The 13,810-nt window shown below is 38.1% G+C and overlaps 3 protein-coding genes across 3 annotated transcripts; 1 reads left to right on the forward strand and 2 right to left on the reverse strand.

Annotated features, from left to right (window-relative positions):
- Positions 1 to 147: 147 nt before the first annotated feature.
- EV154DRAFT_604846 (Phytochelatin synthase-domain-containing protein) lies at positions 148 to 1,959 on the reverse strand. The gene is made up of 3 exons (XM_051607437.1): positions 1,528 to 1,959; positions 1,394 to 1,465; positions 148 to 1,319 (listed from the first exon to the last, which is right to left on the reverse strand). Exons 1-3 carry the CDS (start codon positions 1,943 to 1,945, stop codon positions 190 to 192), a joined length of 1,620 nt encoding a protein of 539 aa, XP_051454833.1. The 5' UTR covers positions 1,946 to 1,959; the 3' UTR covers positions 148 to 189.
- Positions 1,960 to 8,089: 6,130 nt separating this feature from the next.
- Positions 8,090 to 11,810, forward strand: EV154DRAFT_310263 (fungal-specific transcription factor domain-containing protein). Its single transcript, XM_051594905.1, has 9 exons — positions 8,090 to 8,428; positions 8,506 to 8,607; positions 8,672 to 8,698; positions 8,767 to 9,303; positions 9,414 to 9,768; positions 9,854 to 9,865; positions 9,946 to 10,477; positions 10,549 to 11,265; positions 11,323 to 11,810. Exons 1-9 carry the CDS (start codon positions 8,280 to 8,282, stop codon positions 11,802 to 11,804), a joined length of 2,913 nt encoding a protein of 970 aa, XP_051454834.1. The 5' UTR covers positions 8,090 to 8,279; the 3' UTR covers positions 11,805 to 11,810.
- Positions 11,811 to 12,847: 1,037 nt separating this feature from the next.
- Positions 12,848 to 13,706, reverse strand: EV154DRAFT_517853 (uncharacterized protein). The gene has a single exon (XM_051602541.1). It carries the CDS (start codon positions 13,601 to 13,603, stop codon positions 12,902 to 12,904), a length of 702 nt encoding a protein of 233 aa, XP_051454835.1. The 5' UTR covers positions 13,604 to 13,706; the 3' UTR covers positions 12,848 to 12,901.
- Positions 13,707 to 13,810: the final 104 nt, after the last annotated feature.

Consider the following 13,810-nt stretch of genomic DNA (forward strand, 5'->3'; position numbering starts at 1 on the left):
TTCGAGAAAATCCCAACCAGTCTTATCAAGAACTGTTGAATAGAGTACGTGACATTTTACGTGATAAATATTTACAAAGACCTCAATTAAGTTCTTCTCATCCCATCGACGTCAATCTCGAATTCAAATGTTAAATAAATAAAAAAAATGTATTAAAAATTCGTCTTCCCTCCCACCCCCTTTTTTCTTTTATTTGGATGAGGATGGTGACTTACAACACGTCTTTTTCGTTAATAGACTGTCCCCATCTTTATCAGCATCCGTCATGGTCCAACCCGGACCACACGTACAAAAGGTCGTTGTCAAATCCGTCACTTCCTCTGATATACGATTCACCTCCTGTTTCATCATGGGCGTCATCTTGTCCCGCTTTCGATAAACATCCAGCTGATCTTGAATCTCTCTCGGCAGCGACGTATACAACATGCGTGGTGATCCAAGTACGAAAAGCGTAGCAAACGCCGCATTATAATCTATGGGGGTATAAGATTGGTTTTCACGATCCGGATAAAGTGCATCCATCACCACAGGGTACAGTGGCGATTTCGTTGTATCGTATAGTAATTCATTGATGTATTCCTCCGCTTTATCCGGTGTGGCGGCATTAAACGATGCCAGTGATTGGTTGGCAAGGATCGATGTGTATTCCTTTGGCACGTTGCGAAGCACTAATTGTACCACATGCTCTAACGTTCGAGGCTTCTCCAGCCACATATTCTCGGGAATACGTTGACAGAAGGACTTGGCCAGTGTGGACCAATTCAATTTCGCCTCAGCAGCCGTCGCAGCAGCAGCAGCAGCAGCAGCAGCTGTAGCATCAGCAGTATCAGTAGTAGCTGTCTCCTTTGGTGCTACCCTGAGTGTGTCGGAATGCTTATCTGCTTTGACTGAACATAATGTCATGGGTGGATGTTCAGCGTCGTAGCTCAAGATGAAATAACCACGCGGGCGACCTGTTTCGACGTCAATGGGGTTCATGGATTCATACAAGGTTTCGATGGGACACCAGTAACTAGGATATTTGTAGCGTGCGGTATCCAAGATCAAGACTTTACCGTCTTGGGCATTGTAAGCTCCAATGGGAGAGAAATGTCCATCCCCCGTTTGTCCCAACACTTTACGAGAGAAGGAGATCACCATAAATTTATCCGAGGTCGATGTCACTGTTTCCACATCCCTCTTGAATTCTTCAAACGTAAAATCGTGCGCTCGCTTGACTTGTACATCGCAATGACATTTGGCTAAACAGGCGAAATTGTCAAAGGTGATACCGTTCTTTTTCATATCCTCTTTGGTGGAACAACACTGCAAAAATTCGTCTATATATATATATATATATTGTCAGTTTTAGTTTTCTCTTTTGTATAATAAGGTTTCCCCTCTTAATATATACCCGAAAACCATCGCCAATTGCCTTTCCATCTTCTCTTGGGATCTACTTCTAAAGCATTCAACACCATGGCCACTAAACTCAACATGATTAGCAAGAATAAAAGAAAAAAGAGAGAGAGAGAGTCCATGACTTACATGAGCTAGGTCCACAATAAGCAGGTTCCGATTGCGTTGTAAAATTACCCGTCAGAGGGAAAAACCCTTCCGCATGACCATCGTCCATGGCCTCTCGAAACAATTTCTTGCCTTCGGGGGAAGCAAATCGAACAAGTGAAGTAGGTAATTCTCGTTGATAAAAAGTGTTTTTCAGATCGTCCGGTGGAGCATTGGGTGCACTCACTCCCAATAGATCTTGGAATGCGGCCGTCACCGAAGCTGGTGTTGTCGTAGTCGTAGGTGCTTCGAATTTCATTGGACTATGCTCGGTTTGCGTACCAATGCTGCGACCAATGCATTTGGGCGTCAGCGATCGCATAGGTGTCACTTCGACAGAACGTGGGATTTTGAAATGCGTACGGAATCGCAGCCATTGCGATGCATTCACTTTTAACATGATTTGAAGAAAAGATAAGAAGAGGAATAAAGAAAAAAAAAAAAAAAAGGGTTGACAAATGACAATAAATACATGCTCCTTTTTTTTTCAACTTCCGGTCCCTGGGTTTGGGCACAGATTGCTCAGTTTGCTCTCCAATGAAAAAATGCCCTGCATAATTTGAACTCTTTTGTTCCCCCTCACATGTTTATACGCTTATCCATCGTACTAATTTAGCAGGATATCCATAAAAAGGATTCAACCAATTAAAAACAAGAATGCGTGGACATATTTGGTAAATACCACTCGCATTTTGTTTTTACTGTTATGCACTGATCACCGGCATAATTATTTATTTGCTTTCTTTTTTTTTTCATTTAAGAAGAATAAGTGAGTACTCTCCAGCTCTTATGTTTAACTTTCTAAAATAAATGGGTCAACCCGAAAATAAAAAAGCATGAAGTATACGGCTAAACCTTATACCGACAATCTAAAATCCATGTCTCTTTTAAGAAACAACCTTGATAAATACAATCCGGTTCCCATTTTTTATCACTTTATCGCAATAAACAAGTACCATGAAAAGAATGAGATGCCTCCTCTGTCAAGCAATATTTGGGTGATCTTACAGCTGCATTAGTGGAGCTTTAAGATGTGTGAGTACATTTTTTACGTAAGCGGACACATCAGTTATTTACTCATCTGTACCTTATTAAGTGTGAAAATCCGGCAAAGGTAATAGGAGAGGATTGGACCTTTTAAATATTGACCATTTTGACCCAATCGCAAATGCTTTAAAAGGCTTTAAATGTAATATAGGTCTCGTAGATCAATTCACAAGACAGATCCTCAAAACCAAAACAAGAAGAAAGACGCTGCATTTGAAGCATGAATTGATTACTAAGCAAGGCATAGACGAGGCCTAAATTTAATAGATACCAAGAGGTCAACATAACTTAATAACTTGAACTAGTTAGAAACTTATTACAACCAACATAGTTTAAACCAATATATGTGTGTTATTGCTCACTTTCAGTTTCTCGTTTGGACTTTACCTTCATATTTCTGCGTAAGATTAAGATCAAACGAGCTCAAAGGCGATAGAATTGTCAAAATAAGTATAAATCGTTTAATATACACTTATTTGTAATTGTTACATTGTTTTTGATTGATATCCTTGTTCCTAGGTCAACAGAACATCCAAATCACAGATCTTGCGTTGCGACTACGTACACTTTGGCTGTCCCTAAGAAAAGCGATTTTTTGTTACATAAAATATGACTTACAGCTATCCCGACCAAAATCTGAGAGCGCAAGTTGGAGGTCGCTAGAAAATAGCAAAGACTTTGCTGTAGCCGCAATACCACAGAAAAGACAATATATCTTTTACAAACAATGATGGTAATTTTTAGAGTTTTTTTTTTTTTTTTTTTTTTTTTTTAAAAAAAAAAAATAGAAAGCACGACTAACTAACCTTTTTGTAATGTTGTTTACTTTCATACAAAAATGTGGACTATATTTATTTAAAGAGCTGATAGACTGGTTTATGTCAGGATGATATAATTATCGATTAAATGATTCATTATGTTCTAGTATTTACTTGCAGTAGAAGCATCTGTAAATACAAGTAAAATATATAAATAATGTTTTTTTTGTATTTAAATAAACAGATGGAAACGCGAACAGCCCTATACGGCAATTCAACAACTCATGTTAAGGCAGCTTTACAGCAGCTCAACGTAAATCACGTATATTCAAAGTTTTAAGTAAAAAAACTTGAAATTAAGCATTAGTTTTGCACTTGCTGTCACAGCCATATATCTAGCAGGAAGATAGCATTGATTTATTCATTCTTGATGCAGCTATTGAAAGCAGAGTGTGTGCGTTTAGGCCTATAATCAATGGAATTTTGAATCTCAACAGACAACGAAAAAAAAAAAAAAAAAAAAAAAAAAAGTCGACTGGGCGGGTAAAGATGAGGATGAGGGTCTCAAACTTATTTTGCATGGACGGTTGTTCAGCCTTTAAAAAGAAACCTGACTTTTATAAAATCGTACAGTAGCTACGGTAGAGCCCACACAATAGCCACAGGAGGATAAATAAGGCGTAGTTGTAGACGCTGTATGGGCACGCGGGTTTTCAGAAGAGTGATTCAGCAGAAAGGCCATCAATGTATAAATAAAAAGCGTCAAGATACCCATCTGACCAGCCAGTCTTTTATGGCCCAGTCCCTTAAACTCCAGTTATGATGGCAGTAGTAAAAGTAGGCTTAAGATAGGATAGTTTTGCACAAAAAAAGGTTACAAAAAAAAAAAAAAACAATAGGATCAATTTGAATTCGTGTCAGATTTATTGATGTTAAAAGTTAACTGAAGATTTAAGAAGAGGAAAAATAAACAGTATTTCTAATAAATGGAAGGGACGAGCCCGAGGATACTACTCCTAACAACTTGAGTATGCCATCAATAACAATATCAATATTGGACAATCAGTGCTACGCATAGTCAATAGAGAAATAATAACAATAACATGTCTTTAAGTTTGGAAGACATATGAAAAAAAAGGTCGGTGGTATAGTTAGCCACCCATTAGACTATAAGATTCCTACTGTATAAGCGTTAGTTATTGATCAACATCCGAAATTAAAAACGCAATATGCAAAATAAAAAACGCAATGGAATGGGCTATGCCGAAACTGTTCCAAGCCCAGGATTAAATCCGCAAGGAAGGATCCAGTACACCCTTGTAGAAAGCAATGAGATCTAAAGGGCCTCGACATAAGCAAACTATAATTTAGCACCGAAACTGCTCCAAGCCCAGGATTAAATCCGCAAGGAAGGACCCAGTACACCCTTAAAGAAAGCAATGAGATCTTAAGGGCCTCGACACAAACAAACTATAATTTAGCACCCATGTGGTCAAAGTGCCGAAACTGCTCCAAGCCCAGGATTAAATCCGCAAGGAAGGATCCAGTACACCCTTGTAGAAAGCAATGAGATCTAAAGGGCCTCGACACAAACAAACTATAATTTAGCACCGAAACTGATCCAAGTCCAGGACATTACATCCGCAAGAAAGGACTCAGTACACCCTTGTAGAAAGCAATGAGATCTAAAGGGCCTCGACACAAACTATAGTTCATTACCAACAATCCATCACTTGGGGATCAAGTGCTGAAACTGATCCAAGTCCAGGATTACATCCGCAAGAAAGGACTCAGTACACCCTTAAAGAAAGCAATGAGATCTAAAGGGCCTCAGACTTGCGTGTTTTGTCGTTTGATATCGAAAACTATCAACACCAAGCAACATACACACCCCTAAGGTAAGGCTAAAGTGTAGAATTATACTTATCTTGCAAAGATCTTGAGAATTGTTAAAGGGAAAAAACAATTCTCAAAAAAAAAAAGCAATAAAAAAAAAATTACAAAAACAAGATGACGCAGGAATTTTTATCGATTTAAAAGTCAGATATTAGGGACAGCCAGGGTGCGCGTAGTCGAATGTTGGGATTATGCTACTTTAAAGGGGCTTTCATTCTCTTTGTAATGTACCGAAAAGATGATCGTATATATAAAATCCACGATTTACTCAACAAAATTATTTGCCCTGAACATTGAAAAAGCGTTGTTATTTGTAAAAGTGGCAACAACCCTTAAAAACAATCAGCATATTTCATTATTCCTTATCAATGTATCAAAAAAAAAAAAAAAAAAAAAATTGGTGCGATGAATTTAGAGAGTGGTACAACTTTTAATTTAATTTTTTGCATTCAGCTTGTCTGAAAAGGGGGGTAGTTGATTGGAAGGATGTATGAACATGAAACAACGCTTGGCTATACCCAATTGTTCTGTAATTCTTGAGAACTCTTCTTGCCTGGATTATTCCATTTTATTGCGGTAGATCTGTTTAAGGACCCTTTTTATTTGAAAATCGGTCATTTCCAAGACTGCAAATTCAACAGTGTGCAACTAGACGTTGATTCGAATTTTTAAAAGCACTTACAATAAATATCATTTAGTGAGTAATCGTTCTTGTTTAACAGGAGTTGCCTCTGGTTTTGTTTTCGCGTTTATTCTTCTTACTTATAGGACTAGCTGCTGCCGCGATGGTGGCTAGTTCTTTCGTGGCGAGAAAGATTGCTAGACGATGCAAATTTTATATTACAGGCCTTACAAAAAAAGTATCATTGGCATGGATTGAAAATAGCGATTAAGACATTTTATTTAATAGCGAAAGTATAACCTATTCGATATTGATAAAAAAAAACACGTCGTTTTTTTATACTCATTTTTACATTATGCAGTATAACGAATGATTGAAACACTTAAAGGTGTTTATTGGAACCAGATGATGACACATCCATCTTAGACAAATAGTGACATGAATCTGGCTTCCTCTTTTTTTTAACTTGCAAATGCGAACTATAACATCGAGCAGCAATTTGTTTTACAACCCACCTCTGGAGCTTATTCATTGGTGTGTATAATACCAGTCAGGTTTTTGTCGAAATAGGTAGACCCTCAATCAGTTGTAAACGGCTTATTTATTGGCTGGTATGACTATAAAGATATTCTTGTCAGTCATTTATATGGAGCCGCTTCCAGAAAGATAGCCAGCGATGGATTTTAGGGATAAAAGATATTCTCTCTTAGTGATAAACCTTCGAGGTACCCGTTGGTTCAAGATGATCAAAATTGTGATTTTATAATCTTCGTGTCAAAGTAAGCTCCATGGATACTAAAATTTTATCTAAAATGTGCGGAAAACTTAGGCCCATCTTTTGATGTATTTTACACAGCAACACAATATGTAGAAAAAATATTTTGTATAGCAAAAATTGGATTTTTAATTATGTCCCGAATATAATTTTTCTAATAATAAAACTTCTCTAAAAACACTACCAGCGTAAAATACATTAAATTTGGGTTATAGTTACATAAGAACACTTTTCATTATACCTACAGAAAGGGTATCCAAAAGGTGCATTTGTAAAATTTGCGATTTTCTACAAGGTATACTCTGTGTTATGGACGATTTTAGGTCTTTCCAAAAAAAAAAAAAAAAAAAAAAAAAAAATTAAAATCCAAACCTAATGATCCAATATGATATTATAAATAATTTTGAGCTTGAAGGAACGTACGGAAACGACAGTTTACTATATGAAAAATTCAATTGAAAACAGCATGTTAAGCGAAAAAAGGGAACAAGAAAGAATAAGATCTCAATATTGAGTATAACATGTTTTGTATTTTTAAAACAGGAACATGCAATCATATTAGCGGCATCTCTTTCATTAAAATATAGCACAGCTAAAGTCTTGAATATGAGGATTTCATCCTGGAAAAAGGTCGTTATCAGTAATTTGGTGCTTAGTTACAAAATAAAGCATGGTGTGGCCAAACGCCAAGGTGGTTTATAATACTTCCCATTTTTGATGGCACAAAAGCATGGATCCATATAGTCAAAATATTTTTCATTACAAAATAGCTTAATCAAAGCGTCTTCCCGCGAGAGTTTACATTGGCGCTTAAAATGAACCTTTATACTTTCTTGAAAAAAAAAAAAAAATAGATAAAAACCAATGACGAGTCAACATTTTTGCAATTTATATCACTGTTTTTTATAACGTAAACATATTAAAACCGGGTTTCTCGATGGTTTTTTTTTTATCACATATTTTGTCATGGCCTTAATCTATTTAATTTATTTCGTTTGTCACCCTCCTATTTGAAGCAAACAGGACTACAAGCTCGCAAATGTTCAAAAAAAAAAAAAAAAAAAAAAAGTAACTGCGTCTGTGTGTTTTATTGCATGTGCTTTTTTTAATGGTACTACCTTTTTTATTTCCCTGCTTTCAATTTCTAACCATCTCATGCAACTGTTCATGATCACAAAATGCTATTTTTTATATTTTTACCAAAAGTGGCTAATTTAAAATTGTCTCAACATTAATATGAACTGCATACTTTTTTTCAAGGTCAGAAATTCCCCATAAATTGTTATTCATGGTTGCTATCGTCTTTTTTTCAAAGAAAAAAAAATCATTCAATGTGATGCTCGTGTATCGTTACGGTCCCTGTCCCAGGGGGGGAAAGCACGCTCCTTTCTTTTGGGCCAATAAAAAAGTACGGTTAATTACCATCCGGTTTTTCCGGGATTTTTTTTATTTTACAATTTTAGGAAAAACAACGATCATGATTTCTTTTTTATCCTCTTTTGTAGTTATTTAATTTTTTTAAAGAAAAGAAAAAAAAAAAAAAGCTCGTTCACTTTTTTTTTTAAAAACAAGATTCCTTTTTCATAAAAATCTCTTTCTTACAACTCTTGTTCACCATCAGCCATTGGGAAAAAGCATGTCAGGAAGTTTCAATAAGCCACAGGCTGGCGTGAACGATATCAGTAAAAGATCAACCCCAGAACCAAGATATCAACCTATTGCACCCCATGGTGGCCCTTCCAACGTCCATTATGCACCACGAGATCGTCGTCCTGTAAGAGCCTGGTAAGTGTGCGGGGTCTATCTATTTCCCAATTATAGGCAAAATTTAGATTGATCATGCCATGATTTTTTTTTTAAAGTGATGAATGTAGAAGAAAGAAAATCAAATGTTGTACAATCGATAATTCCACTTCCTGTAAAAATTGTATATCATATCAAAAAGGATGTACTTATAATACAAGGTAAAACCCTTCTTCATTGTGAAAAGAATTTCAAAATTTCAAAATCTAATAAATTTATGCAAAGTATAAAAAAACGTGGTCCACCAAGAGGGTAATACAATATTCAGGTATCATGCACACATGGCTCACATTTACCCCTCTTTTTTTTTGTTTTGACAGGTACATTAATGTCTTGGAGAACAGATTAAAAAGAATTGAAGAATTAATCAGCAGTATGAAATCCAAAGATGCATCCGAACAAACCACATCATCCGTCGTCATAGCATCAGCATCAGCAGAAGTAGAAGCAGAGGCAGAAGCAACACAGCCGGTGATCAAAAAACCCAAGCGAGTAGATACACGCACCTCCGAAAGAATAGATGAACCCAACGTCATGCTAGAAACCATTTCCAGTTCTCATCTTACCACAGAGGGCCGCTTTGTCAGTAACAATAACGTTTCCTGCATCTTTAAAAAGATGAATCTCCTCGATGAAAAGACACTATCACAATACGGTATCGCCATTCACCATCACGAAAACAATGACTATTTTCATATCAAAAAAACCGCCTCCCCCAACGATCGTCGATCGGCACAAGTCAAGCAATTGATCGAGCTTGGGTTTATGAAGCCTGATGAAACCGTGTCCAATATCGATGACTGGGTTTGGAAGGTATCAGGTCTCCAGAAATCACTCGGTGATCGTCTACTTAAAATGTAAGGGTATTATGTTTTTTTTTTAAAAAAAATGCAAGCATCAGCGTCAGCCTAGTTTAACACAGCCCCCCATATCCCCTACTTTTTTGTTTTGTTTTGTATATATTCAGCTATTTTGCTTATATCCATCCACTTTTACCGGTGGTAAACAAGACATCCTTTTTAGAGGAATATCGCGGTATCCAATCGTGTTTTCCTGCAGGACCTCTCTTAAATGCCATGTATGGTGCAGCTGTCAGATATATTGAGAACTGTAAAAAGTTTGGTGACGCGGAGAGGTTGGATGAGGGAGGTAAGCCGTGGGATTTACCAGAGAATTTGGATCAACGACTCTTTTCTACCTTGATTGTCTTTATCAAGGGTAAATATGCTCCCTGTTTATCATCCATCCAGGCCATCGTCATTGGACATAATCATTCGGTCAATTTCGAGAATTGGTCGTCTGGATGGTTATTGAACTGTGTTGTAAGTGGATTGGGTTCATATACATAAAGTTCGAATGAACTAATTTTTTTTTTTTTTTGCTGTCTCTCCCCCCTCCTTATTTTAGGCTGTTCGCATGGTAAACAATAAGCAGTTGTCCGTTTGCTTGTATTTTTTATTTTAACACGGCCAATTTTACCCCCACCCCCCTCTTTGTAGAGCCAGGATATTGGATTGCATAGATCAAGCGATGGCTGGAAAATATCGCAACAAGAAAAAGAAACACGTAGAATGGTATGGTGGTCAGTGTACATCCTTGACCGATGGTTTTCTTCAGGCACAGGACGTCCCTTAACCGCCTTTGACGAGGACTGTGATGAACTCTACCCCTCTGAAAATGTCAGCATGGACAATATCATGGACACCATGACAGACACTGACAGACATTTGCCGCGCTACCCATCACTGGATGGAAACGTGGCCGCTAGAGTGAAAGAACCCTCTATCCCCATGAATCAACCGTTCCTATTGCTTCTGAAATTGTCAGAGATCTTGGGTCGCATCTTGCAAGGTTTATATACCCCTCAGGCCAAGAAACACAGTGCCGTACATGGAAGCGATGCCATTGTGGCCTATCTGGATAATGCTCTGGCCAATTGGAAAAAATCCTTACCTCCTTTAATGGATTTATCGTCGGCTGGAAGCCAAAGTCTGTTGGCCCAAGACCATGTACCACTCCTGTCCATGTCTGGTAAATCTATCTATATATCCATATATATATATATAAAAGTCTCTAACATATACATCAAAAAAAAAAAAAAGGTTTACTATGCCTCTCCTATTGTACACTTCTTATTTTATTACACCGGCCCTTTATTACCAAGGAAGATACCCTCAACAAAGACAGCTCTTACAGCGACAACCATGCATCTCAGAGTGCGCTTGAAATCTGTACGCATGCCGCCATTCGTATCACCGAGGTCTCTGAGCGTATGCATTACCGTGATTTCCTACTGGTCTCTTGGGGTTTTGCACTCTATCCCGTCTTTACCGCCTCCCTGATCCACATCCACAACTGCTTCAACCCAGATTCTGCCATCTCCAGTGTCGCCAAATCCAACCTTGTGCGTGCCTTTGCCGTTGTGGATAAACTGGGTATGCTTTCACCCATGGCCGTGGGTATGGGTGCCGTGTTAAAAAAAGTCGTGGCCTTGAGCTCGCTTTTTGTGGATGATCCCGAATTTCTCAGTCAACTCAATATGTCTAAAACTCCACCTCCTCCAAACCCAACAAAAACTCATCCTTCCCAGCCAGCTACCAAAGATGCTCACCCCCGTAAGCCCACCCCCGTCGCCACCCCCACCGCTCCCAACGTGTACGCCACGGAGGATTCATCGACGGGTACTTTGCGTCAACAATGGTTTCCCCACGGTCATGCGCAAAAGGATGTGTCGTTTGATCTTGCACAACCTGCTGTGAATGACGGTAGTTGGATCAATCAATTGTATACACCTACACAACCTACTTTTGGCATGGAAGGTACTTGTTCCAGAATAATAGTAATAATGATATAAAAAACTTATGTCTTTTTCTTAGATAATCTATCTCCCCCGGTTGTCACTCCTCCAAAAGCGTATGGACCACCCGTGGGTGGGTTTCATCCGATACACACCTATGGACATCCCACACAACCCATGCCACCACCAGCAGCAGCTACAGCAGCATCATCATCATCGTTTCAATATACAAGCAGCACAGCAGGACACGGACCAACCATGATGTGTGGACCCTCCGCTTTGTTTGATTTTGAAGACTTTATGTTCCCACAGTTTTACAGTACACCGGGATTGAACAGTACACAACAAGGGGACATGATGTCGTTTTCATATGCAACACCGATCGCTCAACCGATGATGTCCAGGATGGATGCGGCGACAACGACGGCAGAGGAGACGCATCTGAGGAATATACCAGAAAATCCGTTTTGGAGCGTGCCCAGTAGTATGGAGTTGGATGCGTGGCAGGCCTATCTCTCACCGTTTCAACATCAATGGGAACGACAACAACAGCAGCAATAGTATTCTAGATTTTACCTTTGTCCATAGTATACATAGCTCCCCCCCCTCTTTTTAATTTTTTTAAAGAAAAAAAAAAAAAAAAAAGAATGGAGGAGAGAGTCACAAATAAAAAAGAGAGGGCGGTCTTCCTTATTTTTTTGTTTAAACCTTTTTTTTTTTTTTTTTTTTTTTTTTTTTTTTTGAAAAGGTTATGCATACGCAAAGGAAACGTTTAGAATTAGAGACAAATGATTTCTTATTTCTACGCTTAGAACTAAAGCGCTTGACAGAAGCCATGGTCGATGAGGAAGCCATCAATCCTCTCCAACGTAAAGAAGGAAAGTTGGAAATGGAGAGTGTAAGATCCTTTTGTTGTTACTAAAAAAAAAAAAAAAAAAAAAAAACCAGGCCTTTTTCTGTGTCCTTTTTAAAAGTAACCCATTTCAGATTTTTTTTTATAGTGGTTAAATAAAGTATTTTCCGATTTCACTGAATGTATTCAATTAGTGGATAATCCCAACTTTAACATGAACGGTAAAACCTCCCCCTTCAAAAAAAAAAATGCGACCATGACGAACCCACAGTGAAACTAATGTCCTATTAAGATCTATTGACGATTGAGGAACCTATCAATGAAGATTTAGAAAACGAAGTGTTAGAGACAAAAAAGGAGTTGGAAGCATTGACAAAAGAAATTGTAGAAAGACGTGAACGCATGACCCATTTATTAACCGATGTCATTGCGTCCATGGTGGAGGATGAAACAAGAGAAGCATTGTACAAGGCCCAAAGTTTGGAAACGTTACACGAGCATAAACCCTCCAACATGGATAAAGACGTCATGGAGTCGATCGCAAATGATTATGATCAAGCCATGGATTTACTTGCTCAATTGGATAAAACCGTGGCTCCCAATGTGAGCAAATTTGATAGTATTTCTCGTGTATTGGATAGCACATAAACCTATGAAAACAAAAAAACTTCTCTCCTTTTCCCCCCACAATTACTGCGGTTTTTTTTAATTTTTTTTTTTTTTTTTTCATGCGCATGATTAAAAATAAATGTTTGTTTGTTTGTGGGAGGTTTTTTTTATTTGATTTTTCATTATTTTTTTTTTTTTACACTTGGTCTCCTTGCGACACGTATTGGGTTGCCATAGACACCACTTGATGATAGTGTGCATGGAGCTCCCAATCCTTATCATGTTGACTCAACTCGAGACAAGTGTCCCTCAAAGAAGGAAACCACTGTCTACATTGAAGGATCTCCAGTATGGCTACTTTGAGATGCGTATGGATGACCACCGTTGACTTACAAGACAACGCACACAGCATCGCCACCGCCAACTCTCTCCCAATCATCGTGACATGCAACAGTTCCTTCTTGACCTGAGATGGTGTCGTCAAGACCTGACGAGCAATCATCAGTAAACCCATCAAGGTCAACCAACCGTTGTCCCCATAGCGTCTCGCCATAAACCGAATCAGCAACTTGAGCTCCGATCCCATCTTGAAATGTGTATTGGAGAACTGTTCTGTCACACGACAGGCATCAAATTGATGACATGTGTGATACAATTTGTCATGCATCAGATAGAATTCGTCCAGGATATCTTGCGTATGATGGAAATTGATGGGTACACCCTCTATCAGCGTCAAGGTCGATTGGACAGAGGAAGGTGAAGCACATTTGACAATGCAGTAATCTTCATCAATACCTTGCATGTCACTTTCTTGTGTTTGTTGTGTGGTCGTGACACTCCAGGATAATGTAAATGCGTTGTATATTTTTGATAAATAGTGTGATGCGTAGCCACTCATTGACGTGATTTGATGTTTGTTTATTTGTGTGTGTATGTGTATGTGTGGGAAGGTGGGAGGTGATTTTAATCCTTTTACAAAAAGGAGAACGAGATATTTAAATATGAAAAAGAAAAGGAAAAAGAAAAAAAGGGAAAGAATTAGAAATAAAAAAATAAAAAAGTATATAAATTATTCACATAAGACACACAAACATACACAGCCAAA

The sequence above is a fragment of the Mucor mucedo genome, assembly GCF_025094135.1.
Source record: "Mucor mucedo strain NRRL 3635 chromosome Unknown EV154scaffold_86, whole genome shotgun sequence".
In the NCBI taxonomy this organism is placed as follows: domain Eukaryota; kingdom Fungi; phylum Mucoromycota; class Mucoromycetes; order Mucorales; family Mucoraceae; genus Mucor; species Mucor mucedo.